This window comes from Oncorhynchus kisutch, linkage group LG22 (assembly GCF_002021735.2).
Source record: "Oncorhynchus kisutch isolate 150728-3 linkage group LG22, Okis_V2, whole genome shotgun sequence".
Classification (NCBI taxonomy): domain Eukaryota; kingdom Metazoa; phylum Chordata; class Actinopteri; order Salmoniformes; family Salmonidae; genus Oncorhynchus; species Oncorhynchus kisutch.
This window is the reverse complement of record NC_034195.2, coordinates 25,540,195-25,559,810: the sequence shown is the minus strand read 5'-3', so window position 1 is coordinate 25,559,810 and position 19,616 is coordinate 25,540,195. Positions and strand designations below refer to the sequence as shown.

The window sequence follows — 19,616 nt, the reverse complement described above, 5'->3', positions numbered from 1 at the left end:
TCTTTCTTTGTCTTTCTGTTAATGCCCTTTCTGTGCTCTCACTAATGAGCAGCGATCATGAAGGTGTAAATCACATGACATGGCTGGATGCAATGTGCTTCTCTGAGCCAGGGCTCAGTAGGGTCCCTGTCCAAATGACATTTAGATGCCTGGTAATTAACCCTGCTGCCTTTCTTTGTGTTTGTGTGTGTGTGTGTGTGTGTGTGTGTGTTTGAGTCTCAAAACTCTGTGTGATATCACATAATTGTGTGTGTGTGTGTGTGTTTGTGTGTGTGTGAGTGTGTGCGTGTGTTTGAGTCTCAGAACTCTATGTGATATCACATAATTGTGTGTGTGTGTGTGTGTGTGTGTGTGTGTGTGTGTGTGTGTGTGTGTGTGTGTGTGTGTGCGCATTAGTGCCTGAGCAATGGAGCAAGCGGAGCAGCTGATGTTTTGAGATAGGTCTGTATTAAAATAGATACAGTTGAAGTTGGAAGATTTATATACACCTTAACCAAATACATTTAAACTCACAATTCCTGACTTTTAATGCCAGTAAAACGTCCCTGTCTTAGGTCAGTTAGGATCACCAGTTTATTTTAGGAATGTGAAATGTCAGAATAATAGTATAGAGAATTCTTTCTTTCATCACATTCCCAGTCAAGGCTTTCTGATGGCCACTCCAACACCTTGACTTTGTTGTCCTTAAGCCATTTTGCCACAACTTTGGAAGTATGCTTGGGGTCATTGTCCATTTGGAAGACCCATTTGTGACCAAGCTTTAACTTCCTGACTGATGTCTTGAGATGTTGCAATATATCCACATCATTTTTCTTCTCATGATGCCATCTATTTTGTGAAGTGCACCAGTCCCTCCTGCAGCAAAGCACAACACAACATGATACTGCCACCCCCATGCTTCACAGTTGGGATGGTGATCTTCAGCTTGCAAGCCTTGATTTGCACTTTTCGCACCAAAGTACGTTTATTTCTAGGAGACAGAATGCGTCTCCTTCCTGAGTGGTATGACGACTGCTTGGTCCCATGGTGTTTATACTTGCATACTATTGTTTGTACAGATGAACATGGTACCTTAAGGCGTTTGGAAATTGCTCCCAAGGATGAACCAGACTCGTGGAGGTCTACAATTGTTTTCTGAGGTATTGGATGATTTCTTTAGATTTTCCCATGATGTCAAGCAAAGAGGCACTGAGTTTTAAGGTAGGCCTTGAAATATCCACAGGTACACCTCCAATTGATTCAAATGATGTCAATTAGCCTATCAGAAGATGTCATTTTCTGGAATTTTCCAGGCTGTTTAAAGGCACAGTCAACTTAGTGTATGTAATCTTCTGACCCACTGGAATTGTAATACAGTGAATTATAAGTGAAATAATCTGTCTGTAAACAATTGTTGGAAACATTTGTTGTGTCATACATAAAGTAGATGTCCTCACCGACTTGCCAAAAATATAGTTTGTTAACAAGAATTTTGTGGAGTGGTTAATGACTCCAACCTACAGTGTAAGTGTATGTAAACTTCCGACTTCAACTGTATGTTGCGATAAAAATTGTTTGACTTCTTAGTGAGTGTATTTTGAGCAGATTGGTTGGGAGTGCTGTGTTCACAGTCTGTGCTGAGCTGCTATTGCCTGGGCTCATGTTCATTGTAAGTCAGGGCTGTTCCCCAATATAGATACGACTAAATATCTCTGTGTTTTCCAGTCCTGAACATCAAGCCTCACCAGGCCTCTGTCTCTGTGGCCATGTTCTGAGGGATGAGTCGTAGGAGTCGATTAAATCTTTATCACGTTGGGCTATCGTTCATTAATTGATCCTGTCAGTGAGGCTGGGGATCATAATGTTTAATGAGGGTAGAACTCCATTAATGAGGGTTGAACCCCACTCTCATCATGACAGATGACAGACACTCATTGAGGAGACACAGGATTTATAGATTACTCAATATCTGTCTCTATCAAGCTCTGTACTTAATGTAATCACTAATGATACAGACCTAAAGTCTGTTCATTTATGTGGTAACATCTGTTGGTATACAGCTGGTGTGTGAGGAGTTGGGTGTGTTCCTTTATCCTGGCAGATAGGGCAGGTCTGGCTGTGCTGATGGATGGAGGGAGATAAGGATAGCTGACAGCCTTGTGTGAGCCACTTGTGTTCCTCATTCATCAGCCAAAACAGGCCTCTGTCTCTGGAACAGGCCCTGGTTGTGTGTGGGGCTGATCCTGTGTGTGTGCGTGTGTCACAGGATGTTGGTGGTTACCATGTTTTTGATGCTATTTCATTTGCTCCGCTACAGCCATTATTATGAGCTGTCCCCCCCTCTGCAGCCTCCACTGGTGTGTGTGTTATCATTTTCAGACATTCACACTCTCTCTCTTTCTCACTCACACACACATAGACACATTATCACTTTCAGACACTCACAACCACAACTTGCTCTCTAATGAAACTCCCCTCAATCCATCACGGGAAGATATTCTCTGTGTGGGCTAGTCTCGCTTGGTAGGGGGCTACTCTCCTGTTCTGAATGGATGGATCCCTGACATGGACCACCTCAGACAGAGGAGATAATAACTGTAAAAAAGGTCCTTATTAGTCCAGGAGATAAAAAATAGAAAAGATGGGTCACTGGAAATGAACAAGTATATCTCTATACCCTTTACCTAGATAATTTGAAATGAGGAGGATGGGGAATAGAGGAATTTTTATTTAATTAGGCAAGTCAGTTAAGACAAATTCTTATTTACTATGACAGCCTACGGCCAAGCCTGGACAACGCTGGGCCAATTGTGCGCCGGCCTATGGAACTCCCAATTACAGCCGGTTGTGATACAGCCTGGAATCGAACCAGGGTATCTCAGTGATGCCTCTAGCACTGAGATGCAGTGCCTTAGACCGCTACGCCACCCGGGAGCCCGAGTGGTGAGGAAAGAGGAGAGGGATGTGCACAGAGTGAGATTAAGACATCCCAAGGAGGGTCAGCTCACTTTTTCTGGTTGCCATGACAACCAGGCAGCCCTGCGCCCCAAAAAACAATGATTAAGGATAGACATGAAATACATAGTGTATGTCTCTTCTTCTTCTTAGAAGCGTGCAGGATGTGAGAGCCCTGCTGGAAGTTAAATGTCCTAATTGCATCCCTTTTGTCCGTAGCAGCAAGGTCTGCATGGCGTCGTCCCCATTCCCGTCTGGCCGCTCAGACATATTATCAGAACTGTTCCCATCTGTCTGATGTACCCCTATATGTCCTCACTTCAGATCCCTCCCCACATGCACACACTTTCAATCAATTTTTATCACAAAACAACACCACTGGCTTTGAGGTCTTTTCATTGCTTTGAATGTTCCCTCTTATCTGGGCTCTTAATGTAATCTGAAAATCGTGGCCATCTGAGCAGAGCTTTTCATGCAAGCTTGGCATTTACAGTCTGTTATTATCAGATCCTGATTCTAAGATATGAGTGATAGTCCACCCATTAACCTGGAACACAGAGAATGTTCTCTTCCCTGTTGGTGAATGGAGGTAGTGCTGGAACCTGTGATCTGCTCACATCAGAACCTATCCAGCCCTTATCCCACAGTACACACTGAGCTTCAGCAAACTGTAATTTCGAGTAGAGGATGGCTGGGTTGGGCTGGCATGCTTTTTCATGCAATGGTATTCCTTAGTGGCGAGTAATGTGGTAAAGTAGGTCAGTGTTTAATTAACTAGTGGTACAGTTGTGCTGTTCTGAGGCTCTACCCCTCGCAGAAAATGGAGTAAGACAAGGGGACACAAAGGAGGGGTACCCTCTTAGAAAAAAAGAGATCCAAAGGGTTCTTCAGCTGTCCCCATAGGAGAACCCTTTTTGGTTCCTGGTAGAACCCTTTTTGGTTTCAGGTAAACCCTTTCGGGTTCCATGTAGAGCCCTCTGTGGAAAGGGTTTTACATGGAACCCAAAGTATTCTGCCTGGAACCTAAAAAGGTTCTTCAAAGGGTTCTCCTATGGGAACTGCCAAAGAACCCTTTAAGTTTGGAGATGAGCCTGTGTTCAGTAGAGAGATGGCTCTGCTCTCTATCCTTCCTCCTCTATTCCAGCAGTTCACTCAGCTTTTGTGTGCCTATGCGTGTCTCTCAAAAGCAAACAAGAGACAAATGACAGTGACAATGGAGAGAAGAGAGAAAGGAGGGGTGACAGAAAGAGCAATGATAAAGGTAGAGAGAAGAGAATGAACAGGGGAGGGATATCAATAGGATAAAGAGGAGGACTGAAATAGAGAGATAGGTATGGAGGGGCATGTGCTTCTGCAGCCAGTTGTCATTTCAATTCAAAGGACCGGATTCAAAAGATGTTCTCTTTAAAATCTCTTAAGGATCGGCCCTTTTTTTTCAATTTTCGCCTAAAATGACATACCCAAATCTAACTGCCTGTAGCTCAGGCCCTGAAGCAAGGATATGCATATTATTGGTACCATTTGAAAGGAAACACTTTTGAAGTTTGTGGAAATGTGAAATGAATGTAGTAGAATATAACACATTCGATCTGGTAAAATATAATGCAAAGAAAACCTTTTTACAAACCTTCTTTTGTATATTTCTTTGTACCATCATCTTTGAAATGCAAGATAAAGGCCATAATGTATTAATCCAGCCCAGGTACAATTTAGATTTTTGCCAGTAGACAGCAGCAGTGTATGTGCAAGGTTTTTGACTGATCTAATGAACCATTGTATTTCTGTTCAAAATGTTGTATCAAGACTGCCCAAATGTGCCTAATTTGTTCATGTTCAAAACTGTCCACTCTCCTCAAACAGTAGCATGGTATTCTTTCACCGTAATATCTACTGTAAATTGGACAGTCCACTAATCATAAAGAAGTCTCAATAGTTCTGGTCGGTGGCAATAACTATAGCAACTCGTTATTTTTAGGCTTGTGCTGCAGTCATTTTCATACACTGGAGTTTAGAGCCCACACTTTGTCCAATAGCCAAAAGTCCAGTTGAACAGCTTCAAGGGCAAACATAGTGGTATGAATATTTAATTTCCTTCCCATTCACATGGTGAGCCAGGACCCAGCACGGCTCCACAAGCTCCTGTAGTTCTTTAAAGCTGACTGGAGTCCACCTGGCTGGGACTGGGCTTGGAGTCAGGGGCTAAGGGTGGGGCTGGGCACTAAGTTTGGTACTGAGGCTTAGGTCTGTTTCTAATTCTGTTCCTGGGTCAAGGGCCTCAGTGGATCAAGGGTGGCCCTGTTTCAGTTGGAGTCTGCAGCAGACTCTCTCCCACCTCCAGCTGCCTGTAGCAGCCATCTACAGTTGAAGTCAGAAGTTTACATACATCTTAGCCAAATACATACAAACTCAGTTTTTCATCACATTCCCAGTGGGTCAGAAGTTTACATACACTCAATTAGTATTTGGTAGCATTGACTTTAAATTGTTTAACTTGGGTCAAACATTTCGGGTAGCCTTCCACAAGCTTCCCACAATAAGTTGGGTGAATTATGGCCCATTCCTCCTGACAGAGCTGGTGTAACTGAGTCAGGTTTGTAGGCCTCCTTGCTCGCACTCGCTTTTTCAGTTCTGTCCACACATTTTCTGTAGGAATGAGGTCGGACCTTTGTGATGGCCACTCCAATACCTTGACTTTGTTGTCCTTAAGCCATTTTGCCACAACCTTGGAGTCATTGTCCATTTGGAAGACCCATTTGCGACCAAGCTTTAACTTCCTGACTGATGTCTTGAGATGTTGCTTCAATATAGCCACATAATTTTCCCACCTTATGATGCCAATTATTTTGTGGCCCTCCTGCAGCAAAGCACCCCAACAACATGATGCTGCCACCCCCGTGCTTCACGGTTGGGATGGTGTTCTTTGGATTGCAAGCCTCCCCCTCTCCAAACATGACGATGGTCATTATGGCCAAACAGTTCTATTTTTTTTCATCAGACCAGAGGAGATTTCTCCAAAAAGTACAATCTTTGTCCCCATGTACAATTGCAAACTGTAGTCTGGCTTTTTTATGGTGGTTTTGAAGCAATGGCTTCTTCCTTGCTGAGCGGCCTTTCAGGTTATGTCAATATGGGACTCGTTTTACTGTGGATATAGATACTTTTGTACCTGTTTCCTCCAGCATCTTCACAAGGTCCTTTGCTGTTGTTCTGGGATTGATTTTCGAACCAAAGTACGTTCATCTCTGTGAGACAGAACGCGTCTCCTTCCTGAGCGGTATGACGGCTGTGTGGTCCCATGCTGTTTATACTTGCGTACTATAGTTTGTACAGATGAACGTGGTACCTTCAGGCGTTTGGGAATTGCTCTCAAGGATGAACCAGACTTGTGGAGGTCTCCAATTTCTTTCTGAGGTCTTGGCTGATTTCTTTTGATTTTCCCATGATGTCAAGCAAAGAGGCACTGAGATTGAAGGTAGGCCTTGAAATACATCCACAGGTAGACCTCCAATTGACTCAAATTATGTCAATTAGGCTATCAGAAGCTTCTAAAGCCATGACATAATTTTCTGGAATTTTCCAAGCTGTTTAAAAGCACAGTCAACTTAGTGTATGTAAACTTCTGACGCACTGGAATTGTGATACAGTGAATTAAAAGTGAAATAATCTGTCTGTAAACAATTGTTGGAAAAATTACATGTGTCATGCACAAAGTAGATGTCCTAACCGACTTGCCAAAACTATAGTTTTTCAACAAGAAATTTGTGGAGTGGTTGAAAAACGAGTTTTAATGACTCCAACCTAAGTGTACAGTATGTAAACTTCCGACTTCAACTGTACTTCACTCTAGAGTCATTCTGAGATAAGGCCTATATCGAAAGCTCTGCTAGTGGTTTTCACTTCATTCATCTTACAGCTCGCAAATGCCCAAATCATTGTAGAAATTCTTTACCATAATCAATAATGGTTCAGCATTGAGCCCGAAGACTGCAGGGAGATTTTGATAGATCGTGATGCGGATGATGAAGTTGATGATAATGATTATTGTTATGACGATCATTATGCTGATTTTGACATTGTTAGTGATGATAATGGCGATAAGGATATAATGCTAAAGAGGATGTTTATTGATCACTGTGTGTATATGATAGTCACAAGGAGCCCAGGGTGTAATGACAGTGATCATGGTATGTGTAGTTGCATGGCTAATGGCAGCATGGCTAAGGGCAGCTGTTAACCTGATTGATGTCTCCTCATTTCCTCTCATCTGCTCCTCTCCTGCCTGCAGATGATGGGAAGCTATCTCTGGACGAGTTCCAGGCGTTCTTCTCCGACGGGACGCTGAACGAGGAAGAACTGGAGAATCTGTTTCACACAATTGACTCTGATAACACCAGGTGAGACAGTGCATCACATCACACTTCAACAGCAGAGCAGAGCTACAGACCGGAACACAATGGGTCTGGACCTCAGTGTGGAGATACCATTGAAGCTATATGAAACTATAGATTTTTTTTTACCGAAGTTATCCTCTAGTTTCAGTCTACTTTTATCCATTGCAGGTCAGAGAGATTAAAGTAGATGTCACGTGTCAAAATTTTGATTGATGACCCTATGTGAACCTATGTGAACGCTATGTGAACCCTATGTAGTGATGACGTGTGCATGTCTTCTGGTCAGGCAAGCCTGGTTAGGTGGGGGCTATGGGGTGAGTAAGGGTCCATTTGACAGGCCGTTAATGATTGATGACCCAAGCCTGATAGGCAAGCCTGGTTAGGTGGGGGCTATGGGGTGAGTAAGGGTCCATTTGACAGGCCGTTAATGATTGATGACCCAAGCCTGATTTATGACCCTATGTAATGATTTATGACCCTATGTCATGTAGAAGGGTGCATGCCCAGGGTTGAGTAAGTGACCATGTGTCAGGTCAACCTGTTACTGTTTCTCACGGTTTGGGTTGGTTAAGGCCCCTTATAAAGCGCCTGAACAATACCTGTTTAAGAGTGCACAAGATCTTAAGAATAACCATGGAATTTGGGATCGGTACCAAAGCAGTGATGACGGTAACAACTGAAACAGGCCTTCGGGTTGCCCATAGAGCAAGGGCAAAGTATCAACCAGCAATATATGATGCGCCAAAAAAACGTTTTTTAAATGTGTATAGAACCCAAATACCGCCAGCAAATGCTCTGACAGATCAAGTGTTGATGTCTAATGGCCAGCAGTGGGGGTATCGGTTTGATTACCTGGCCTGTAGAGTGACCCTCTATACGGTAGATGAAGGAGAAGAATATACAGACCAGACTGTAGGCTTGGAATATGGTGTTGAAGACTGGTCGGTTTTTCGCAAGGTTGTATGTCCTGAACTGAGCCTTATCACCAAGGGGTATAGTGTGTTCACGGGCCACGAGACCCGTTGGGAAGGTACCCCTGACTCCTCAGGACAAATATTTCACAGGGTGAAAATACAAAGAAAGAATGGCCGACCGTGCGGCAGCGTGGAGTTCTATATCGGCACCGAGGCAATCCGAAACCACAACCTTAGGGGTGGTGGCCTGACTGGGGATACCCGACTGCGTCTGCTTATTCCTTTTAAGAGTTGGGATGTACTGGAATTGAAAATGTTGCAACCGTTGGATGCTCTCTTTGTACAGAGCCAACAGCGTCAGAGCCTTGTTCATTTAAAGAAGTGCATAATATATACGAATCGTAAAGATTACGATGCAAAAGAGCCTCAAGAAGATACAGCGTCAGAAGAAAACTAAGTAAGCGGATGCTTTAACCCCGCCCCCCCAGATACCCAAGGGCCTTGTTCTACAATAAAAAGAAAAAAAGCAGCCAGTTCTTCATTTCAGCATACACCATGGATCTCCAGACCATCTACGAGGAAGCCACTACGTCATGGGGGCCCGACACTAAAGACTCTATGCCACGAAGCCCTACACTCTACGCACCCCTGGCAAGACCCGTGACACCCCCGACATTTACCCAGCCTGAGGATGTGTTTGATGGGGTGGCCAGTACTATTTTTGTGGATACAATCAAGGCCTCTGTAGCTACACTTTTAAACGTGGTGATTGGCGAATATATACGAGAAAAATGCATCGGCTGTGAGATCAATCATCCCAGCCAGCGTCGTAATCCTTGCCTCTACGACCCTCCTAGATACTACTTTTTCAATCATTTTGAGGAGCTGGTGAAAAGACTGTGGTCCTGCCGTTTTATACCAGCGCTGGTCATCGCCCTGGAGTCTATGGGTATTGCGCCGTCTATCCCTAGAGTTTACGGGGTAACCGAAGCCTTCCTACATGAACTGAAGGAGGCCATCTTCATCCATGAGAAACTCAAAGAAATCCGACACACCCTGGTGGACGACAACAAATACAGGGAAGCTGTGGTGGCTGATGTGATGCTTTTCTGGCTCAATAAATCCCAAGAGACCGAGTGACATTTTGTTTATTTAGAGCTATGGGTAACTATGTGTCTACGATGTTTGAGCGAATAAATACATTTTTTCTTTTGAGAGACCTTACAAATGTTATGCATCAGATTATTGAAAATAAAGTGAACAATGTAAAGTTCTACACAACCCACAATACAGGGGTTATTGTAGAGCGTGTGTTAAAAATGGAGCAAATCATGAAACATGTCCGACATACGGGCGAGAGTTTACAATGGTCACATATGGTATCAAGGCTTGTTGAGGATTCTGAAGAACTAGAAATAACTTTGGCTAAGATTTTACATTATTTGTTTGAACCACCCTTTAATGTGAATGTGTATCATATTTGTTGTTTATATACTTATATATCAGACGTGTGTGTTTTAAAAATTCAGCGAAACAAACCTGTAAATCTAAACAATATATACAGGGTGTTGCATGCTGTGATTGTTGAGAAAACGGGGACTTGTATCTTGCAACAAATCCTGAATTGTCTGTATACGTAATAATTATTGCATTCTTAAAATAAAAATTCACAAACTGAAATGTTGTCGTTATATGAAAGTGGCTCATTACAGTTATTGTACCTCAGAGAGGCAAGAAGGATGGCTGAGCAGCTGTTGAAAAACATATATTATAATCCCTCTAACCCCGGGTCTTATGGGAGTAAAGAGCGTTTACAGAGAGCTATAGTCGAAGAAACAGGTAGTCTGTTAAGCGATGCTAAAGTGAATGAATGGTTATCAGAGCAAGATGCCTACACTCTACATAAACCTGTAAGAAAACATTTTCCAAGAAATATAGTTTTTTCTACGCATCCATTATCCCAATTTCAGGCGGATCTATGTGACATGCAGTCCCTTGCCGATAAAAATGATGGAAATCGCTACATGCTAACGGTTATAGATATTTTCTCTAAATTAGCCTATGTAAGGGTGTTAAAAAATAAGAGCGGGGCAGAGGTGACCAGGGCCTTTGAATCGATCTTGAAGGCAGGAGGCGCCCCCAAGAAAGTGCAGACGGATGGCGGAAAATAATTTTTTAATAAAACATTTCAGAAGCTAATGAATAAGTATAATATAGTACATTTTGCTACAGGCTCTGATTTGAAAGCTTCGGTTGTGGAACGCTTTAATAGGACTTTGAAAGAGCGGATGTGGCGCTATTTTACAGCTCACAACACCAACCGATATACAGACATAGTTCAGGATTTAGTAAACGGGTACAACCACAGCTACCATAAGACTATACGTATGAAGCCCTCGGAGGTCTCTTCGGAAAACTCTTTTCAAGTCTTTAAAAATATGTATGGTTTGTTCCCACTTCGCCGTAAGAAAAAAATGACTTTTAAATTCCTAGTGGGTGACTTGGTGCGTATATCAAAGTTGAGGGGTGTTTTCGACAAAAAATACGAACAAGGCTTTAGCTCGGAGTTGTTTACCGTTACCGAATGTCTGCCACGCATTCCGCCGGTCTACAAATTAAAAGATTATGACGGGGATCTTATAGAGGGATCTTTTTATGAGAAGGAATTACAGAAGGTCCAGTTGGGTAAAGACAAAGTCTTTCACGTGGAGGAGATTCTAGATCAGAAGAGAGAAAAGGGTAAAAAATGGTTGCTGGTCCGCTGGAAAAACTGGCCTCAAAAGTTCAACAGTTGGGTATTGGAGCAGGATGTGGTGGAGGCAACGGGGCTTAATTTAAACCCCTAGTCATGATAACTAGCGCATCATTCGCGTGTACACAGTTGGGCATCATGGAACACAGCGGCTTCTACCTGACTCTCCCCAGTAATGCGTCGGCACAGATATATCGTAATAATCAGAGTTCGAAGTATACAACCAATTTTCCAAAGCCTATAGAGTTATCAGAGGCTTGGGAAGTAGGTCTCAGCGAGATTACATACCCCCATAGTTGGTATAATATCAAAGCTAAGGACCGTGATTTTTATTGCAAAAGGTTCTCGGAACCTGCGAAACTTATTAAGCTTAAAAAAGGTTTCTATAGAACCGTCGACAGGATCGTCTCAGAGTTGAATGAACACCTAACCCTGAACAAGATGGAAATATTCCTATTCTACAATCCAATCCATAAAAGGATACAAATCTCAGGGCCTGCTAACGGAGGTATAAAGACCAGCGGTAATTTATCCTACATGTTGGGGATGGGTCCCAATAAATGGACGTATGTGAACGATAAATTATTCCCATTCCCTGCGGATATACATGCAGGCTTTTACAACATATTTGTCTATACCGACATCATAACCTATCAAAGGGTCGGAGACAGCTGTGTGCCCCTCCTGCGAACAGTTCATATAGACGGCAAGGATGGGGACATCGTCACTGTCAATTATGACAAGCCGCACTACGTACATGTCAGCAAGAACTATATTGAAAACATTCTGGTTGAGCTTAAAACGGATCAGAACGAAAACATTGAATTTACTTATGGTAAAACGATTGTAAAACTCCACTTTAGACCCACCAAAACCTCTCTACATATATAATAGCTGTATTATATTTATAAACATAATACAAATAAAAGTGTTATGGAGCACCATCAGCTCGACCCTAACCGTTATGTTTCATACTATGTGGATCAAGTGGGTAATGGACTACCAGGATATCATGGAGCGCCGACAATGTATGGTTCGGGGATAGGAGGTATATTCCGTAACCTCTTCAGGATGGTTTTACCGTTTATGAAGAGAGGCTTCAGCATAGCCAAACCACATTTAAAATCAGCGGCTAAAAATATAGTAAGTGAGGTTGTAGCCAATGCTATGACCCGAAGGGCGTCACCAGAGGTGGAGCATCAAGAAGGCTCGGGGCTTATGATATTGTCTCGAAGGCCAAAAAAGAGACCCCCTGGTTTAAGGCGTAGGCCGGCACCTAAAAAGCGGCGGTTAACTGTTAAAAGAACCTCAGTAAGTCAAAGACGGGGTAAAGTGAGGAGGTCTGTACCAAAACAGGCTAAAAGAATACTAGGAAGTATTTTCTAAAAGAATAAGTGACATGGCTCTTTTACATCGAATGTCCTCTGAAGCTATAAAGACAGAACTTGATCTTTTCACGGCACCGTTAACGCAGCATTCAATAGATAGATCCAGTTATGTGGAGATAGCCCCTCTCTCTGCTATTACCGATAACGGGCCTATCGAATTTTTCATACCAGGCCATGGTGACAACTATCTGGACCTCAACAACACCTTGGTGCATTTACGCCTAAAAGTGACCAAAAGAGATGGGTCTAATATTGCAGACGATGCCAAAGTGAGTCTCATTAATTACCCCTTGGCCACCATTTTCTCCCAAGTTGATGTGACTTTGGGTGAACGCCTAATCAGTCAAAGCAGCGCTACATACCCTTATAGAGCCATCATGGAGTGTTTACTAAACTACTCCGAAGACACTCTCAAAACCCAATTTAGCGCCGGGCTGTTTAGCAAGGATACTGCAGGAGCCTCTATGGAATCGACAGACCCTTCCACCGGTGCAAACAAAGGACTAGCGGCACGAGCTCGCTACTGCGCCGAATCTCGAGAGTTTCATTTGCTAGGCCCTATACACTCTGACATTTTCTTTCAAGAACGGTTACTCTTAAATTCGGTTGATTTAAGATTAAAATTAACCAGGGCCAAGGATGATTTTTGCCTGATGTCTCCCCAAGACGGGGATTTTAGTTTGAAAGTGTTGGGGGCAACCCTTTTTATTAAAAAAGTATCTGTATCTCCGGCCGTGCGCCTGGGTCACTCACATGCTTTGATGAAAGGAAATGCCCTTTACCCTCTCCAAAGAATTACCATGAAAACCTTTAGCATACCTGTGGGCAGTAGAATCTGCAGTCAAGAAAACCTATTTCTAGGCCCTTTACCTAGATATGTGGTTATAGGTCTGGTTGATCACGCCTCTAATACGGGCAGTTTAGATAAAAACCCCTTTAATTTTCAGCACTTCAATGCAGAGTATGTAGCGCTCTGTCAGGACGGACGTCAGGTTCCGGCGAAGGCTTTCCAACCACAATTTAATAACAACATATCTGTGCGAGAATTTTACAATCTATTCCTGGCTACAGGGCGACATCTAAAAGATCTCTCTTTACCTATTGACAGAAATGATTTTGCAGAGGGTTACACATTGTATGCTTTCAATTTATCACCTGATGATGACACCTCAGGAAATCTGTCTGTGGTGTCCCAAGGTAACCTCAGGCTGGAAATGCGTTTCCGTACACCTTTAGCCTGTACAGTTAGCATGATTGTTTACGCATGCTCTGATTCAATCTTGGAAGTGAATGCCCGAAGACAGGTCTTAGTGGATTATTATTAAGGACCTTTGAACAAAGACATGAATACCCAAGAGTTGGACGGGCTCATGAGCCGCTTGATTGGAAAACAATTTTGTGGAGTGTTGGCTTGTGATGAATTACCTATTGAGATATGGTCTGAGAGGCCTGCAATGTTTATTGTCAATACCCATCCTAAACACATGCCTGGTGAACATTGGCTAGCTATGACATTAGAACAGGAAGGTGGACGAAAAATCTCAACTTTTTTTGATTCCTATGGCTTTCCCCCCGGTTTTTCACATTTCCCTAAATCTATTAAAGATTTTTTGACCCTAAACGGTACAAAGATCTACTACAACATCAAACAAGTGCAAGATAACCTTTCCACTACATGCGGTCACCACTGTGTATTTTACCTGTGCCAAAGAGCCCGGGGAGTTTCTTTTGAAGATGTTATGTCTCTTTATAAGGATGATTTAAGAAGTAATGATAACCTTGTATCTTGTTTTGTTAGAAAATATCAAAAGTGTTCAAATGTGTGTCCTTTAAGAACGCGTAATCAAGGCTTTGGTCACTGGGTTCATGACAAGCCGAGCATAACATCCCTAAAATTGGCATAGGTGTCATTTTTGTTTAATATTCAGGGGGGTTATCATGTACAGTCTTAAACAGGTATTGTTCAGGCGCTTTATAAGGGGCCTTAACCAACCCAAACCGTGAGAAACAGTAACAGGTTGACCTGACACATGGTCACTTACTCAACCCCAACAACACCCCTGGGCATGCACCCTTCTACATGACATAGGGTCATAAATCATTACATAGGGTCATAAATCAGGCTTGGGTCATCAATCATTAACGGCCTGTCAAATGGACCCTTACTCACCCCATAGCCCCCACCTAACCAGGCTTGCCTGACCAGAAGACATGCACACGTCATCACTACATAGGGTTCACATAGCGTTCACATAGGTTCACATAGGGTCATCAATCAAAATTTTGACACGTGACATCTACTTTAATCTCTCTCAGGTCTATCCCAGAACCTCTATTCCCCTCTATTCATGCTAGTAGCCTCTTCACTGACATATCAGGCTGCAGAAGACTGTGTGCGTGTGTCTGCATATGTGAGCAAATGGGTGTATCCTATAGGAATGTGTGTTTGTGCTGTGCAGTGCTATACAGGCAAGTAGATTTTTTTTTGTTGTCATGAGTCTTGTCTTGGAGGCAGAACTGAGCAATTTCCCCTTCGATGAGCCCGCTGCAAAGACAAAATTGACTAAACTAAATGTGCTTTTTGGTCTTAATTTAAGTTTAGGGTTAAGCATCAGTGTTAGCAGTGTGGTTAAGGTTAGGTTAAATGTTAGGGTTCGGTTTCGGTTTCAAATCAGATTTGATGACTTTGTGACTGTGCCATGTAGTGACCACTCTGCAGAGCTGCCACCAGAACAAGATTAATGACTGAAACTTTAACCTGCACTATACAGTAGGCCAACTCTGCCTGTGTGTATTTTGATCTAGTGAACTAGATCTGTAATATGTAAATCATCATCTGGACTGTTCAAATAAAGTGTGTTACATTGAGGAGGAAATTTCACAAGTCTGAGCTACAATAAGTAAAACTGCTGTGTGTATGTGTGTGTGTGTTTCTACGTATGTGACTGTGCATGTGACCGTGCGTGCGTGTGTGTGTGTGCGTTTGTGTGTGTGTTTGCCAAAATATACAATTTATCTATACTCGTAAATATCACATCCACTTTTTGAAGGTCTTTTGATGTGGAACTGGTGGAACCTTCAGCTGACAGGCCTTTGTTGATGACACGTTTAGATTAAAAGAAATAGAAAAGGAGAATGACGAAGAGAAAAATGAAGCATCAGGAAAAGAGATAGAGATTGATGAAAGAATTGCAGAGACTAAGGACAGTCGTCCAGTTCCTGTGTTACCTGTGGTCTCTCCTCTTATCTCCTGCCACTCTTTCTTTCTTTTAGCCTTGGCTGTCCATGACATCAACCTTGTTATTTTCCGACACTAAATGCTTTCTCTCATTAGAATATCAATTGAAATAACTTTATGGTTCCTCTAAATTTCTCTTTAGTCAGGACTTTATCAAACACATCTTTAGATATTATCAGAACATTTCCTTCACCATTACTTTTTTATTTTATTTAACCAGGCAAGACAGTTAAGAACAAATTCTTATTTACAATGACAGCCTAGGAAGAGTGGGTTAACTGCCTTGTTCAGGGGCAGAACGACAGATTTTTGACCTTGTCAGCTTGGGGATTCGATCTAGCAACCTGTACGGTTACTGGCCTAACTCTCTAACCACTAGGCTACCTGCCCCCCCATTACTCAACAGTATAACCAGTTGCTGTTGTGGGGTAATTGATTGGCCTGTTTAGAATGTTAAATTACAATGTAAGCTTTTGCTATTTAATGTCAATCTATTTTACCAGCTGACCGGACCACAGCAAGCAAAGATGAACTGTTCACCTTATTCCTGCTCCTCATCAATCCGCCAGATTGTAGTTCATCATCAGTGATATGAAGCAGTTTCATGCCAAATAATAAGATTCAAAATTAATAACGATTTAGTGACCTGAAGCTGAATTCATGGGCACAGATATGCTTCTGATTCAAGTTTGGGTCTTGTAACCTGCTGGTCCCCCCTGATGGAGAAGATATAGAGGGTTATACTGTAGATCCATGTTGTGTCGCATGCCAGCCTTTCCTCTGTTTCTTACCCCATTCTCCCACTGCCTCTTCCCGCTCTCTCTCTCTCCCTATGCTGCTCTAACCTGTGGTGTGTTAGTAATGTTGACACTAAGGAACTCTGTGGTAAGTTTTAATAGATGAATATGTGTGTGTGTGTGTGTGTGTATCTGTGAGCTTTACATGGTGTTTGTTTGTGTCTCTGGATGTATTGGATATGTGAACGTATGACCAGATTGTTAATCTGTGAAGTCAATATGCCATGAATAGTTTTTCATCCCAACCATCCTAGTAGAATATCTGCATTGATTAATCACGTAGCTAGTCCGTTATCCCATAAGTCACATGAAGTGCCTGTGTTTGTGTGTTTGTGCGTGCCTGTGTGTGTGTGTGTGTGTGTGTGTGTGTGTGTGTGTGTGTGTGTGTGTGTGTGTGTGTGTGTGTGTGTGTGTGTGTGTGTGTGTGTGTGTGTGTGTTTGTGCGTGCCTGTGTGTGTGTGTGTGTTTGTGCGTGCCTGTGGTGTGTGTTTCCCCCTCTTACCACTGTCATCTTCCCTGTCCTTCCAGACTACTTTGCCAAACACATGGGTGACTATGAGGGTGTACTGGCCTCCCTGGAGACTCTCAACCTGTCCATCCTCAGAGCCATGGACTTCACCAAGAAGGTGAGTCTCATCCCGTTACACTACACTACTAGGTGCTATTAGATGTGTGTGTGCTAGTTTGTCCTGTCTGTACTACTGTATGTATTAATCATTTGCATTTGTTTTCAGGGCTGTGCTAGTCATGGAATGATGGTTATTGCTCAGCCAAATGACTGCGGTCACAGTAATAACCGTTGGAATAGCAACAGCAAAAAAAAACTTTTAAAAAAAAATGTAAGATACACGTTCTCCTCCCCTCCTCTCCTGACTGCATGTGTTGCCATAGAAATAGATTTCTAATGGCAGCCCAGATAACCGAAGACTTGTTTGCAACAAAGTTGCATCATGTTGTTAAGAATCCATGTTATCGTAGAAACCAGTGGCGTTCGGGTGTCATTCAAGATGTGGCAGGATCAATATATATTTTTTCTGAACATGGCCATATTTTATATTACAGCCTATTGGATGACTGGCATTCATATTCCATTCACTCAACTGAATGTAACGTCGATAGGTTTAGGCTACTACATGATACTCACTTTTTCCCTATACCCATCATGAGGTTGCTACAACCGAGGCTATGAATGAAAGTTTACAACATTTGTGCACAGAGTATTTTGAGTAATAAAGATGACAGACAGTAGTGACACATTCATATAATTCCTTCTCGCATCTATCTACACTCTTTCTTCCTCTCACGTTTTCCCTTCGCTTGTAGACTCCAGTGCACAACACATCAGCTGTCTGTGGCCAGGTGAAAAAAAAACATATCTTGACTGCTAACCACTAAACACAGCCTACATCATTGTCCGGTCAGAGTCAACATAGCTACTAGAACTAACGTGTTAGTAAACCCACAACAATCAGGCAGTACAGTGTACATTCATGAGCAAGCAGTTTAGCAGATCCTGGTGGCAATAAATTTATCAAACCAAAAGTTTACCTTGACTTGGAAGAGTTCCAGTGTTGGATAGTCATAGTCAGTTAACTCCCATTCCCCTTCCACTCTGTTTGAGCCGTGTGTATGAGTAGGATACACTAGCTAGCTGCATTAGATGTTAGCTAAGTAAGTGAAAGTAACAAATAGGGCCTCCTGAGTTGCACAGTGGTCTAAGGCACTGCATCGCAGTGCTAGCTGTGCCACTAAAGAACCTGGTTCAAGTCCAGGCTCTGTTGCAGCTGGCCGTGACCTGGAGACCCACGGGGCAGGGCACAATTACCTAGCTTCACCCGTGTTAGGGGAGGTTTTGGCTGGCAGCGATGTTCCTGTCCCATTGTGCATTAGCGACTCCTGTGGCAGGCTGGGTGCAATGCACGCTGACATGGTCGGCAGTTGTATGGTGTTTCCTCCGACACATTGGTGCGGCTGGCTTCCGGGTTAAGTGGGTGTTGTGTCAAGAAGTACAGCTCTTAACCTTCGCCTCTCTCTCCAGAGTCCGTACGGGAGTTGCAGCAATGGGACAGGTCTGTAACTACCAATTGGGCAAAAGTTTTTATTTATTTTATATATACACTATGAAATATAGCTAGCTCTCTATATCACTCTCTTGCTTCTCCTTCATTTTGGAATAAATGTATTTGTTCATAACTGTTCAACTATTGTCTTTCTCTCTCTTTGAGTCAACTACTCACCACATTTAATGCACTGCAGTGCTAGCTAGCTGTAGCTTATACTTTCAGTACTAGATTCATTCTCTGATCCTTTGATTGGGTGGACAACAGGTCAGTTCATGCTGCAAGAGCTCTGATAGGTTGGAGGACGTCCTCCGGAAGATGTCATAATTACTGTGTTAATCTATGGAATGGGGTGAGAACCATGAGCCTCCTAGGTTTTGTATTGAAGAGGACAGAAGCTAGCTGTCACCATGGTGCTACCCTACAAAGTGCTGCTGAGGCTACTGTAGAGGTTCATTGCGAAACAGTTTGTTTTACTAAATTATTTGGTGGCGTAAATATATTTAGTATATATTTTTTATCTAAAAAGGAGAACTTTTTTAATGTTTCATTATTTACATTTTTTATGAAATTCACCTCCCTTTCTTCCTAAGGAGTCTCCACTGGTAGAAACAGACTCAACTGCACGAATGCCAGGCCACCCCATCTTCAGTCAGTCGTTCGTTCCACACACCAAAAAATATAAATATTTTATTTTCCTGAAGGTCTTCATCCATAAACATCGGTTACACGGTTATGCAGTAATTGTACCAGCCCTAGTGTTCAATGTGGTTTACATTGCAAGGTGGGGACTCAATGCATCCACCACCAGAAACCATTGAATTGGAGCTGAGCCTAGCTTTGCTGAGGATGTTCTTTCTTATAGACAATTCCTAGCAAAAAGGGGCTGAAAGCACCTCTATCCACCAGTACTCTAATGTAACGCCCATGTGCTGCAGATAGGACTGGGGATTACAGTAGATGTGTGTGATGCGATAATGTGTTAATGTGGCAGCCACTCAGATAATGTCTCTATAGCCTGTTGTTTCAGAGCTTCACTTCCATATTATGTTTGTGCCTGGCTTCTCATTAGCGTTGAGTCTGGGTTCAACTTGATGATGGTAGAGCATCCAGCAACACATAGCAATCAGCTAGTTACCTCT

At 42.7% G+C, this 19,616-nt stretch overlaps 1 protein-coding gene across 2 annotated transcripts in view; it reads left to right on the top strand.

The window, feature by feature from the left end:
• The window catches only part of LOC109866828 (N-terminal EF-hand calcium-binding protein 2-like), a 140,004-nt gene that overhangs the window by 40,907 nt on the left and 79,481 nt on the right, over nt 1–19,616 (top strand). For both annotated transcript variants that reach the window (XM_020455684.2, XM_031802070.1), the window contains exons 3-5: nt 7,220–7,328; nt 16,477–16,502; nt 16,943–17,040. In XM_020455684.2, coding sequence (XP_020311273.1) covers nt 7,220–7,328; nt 16,477–16,502; nt 16,943–17,040 — 233 coding nt within the window. The remainder of the gene's footprint in view (nt 1–7,219; nt 7,329–16,476; nt 16,503–16,942; nt 17,041–19,616) is intronic.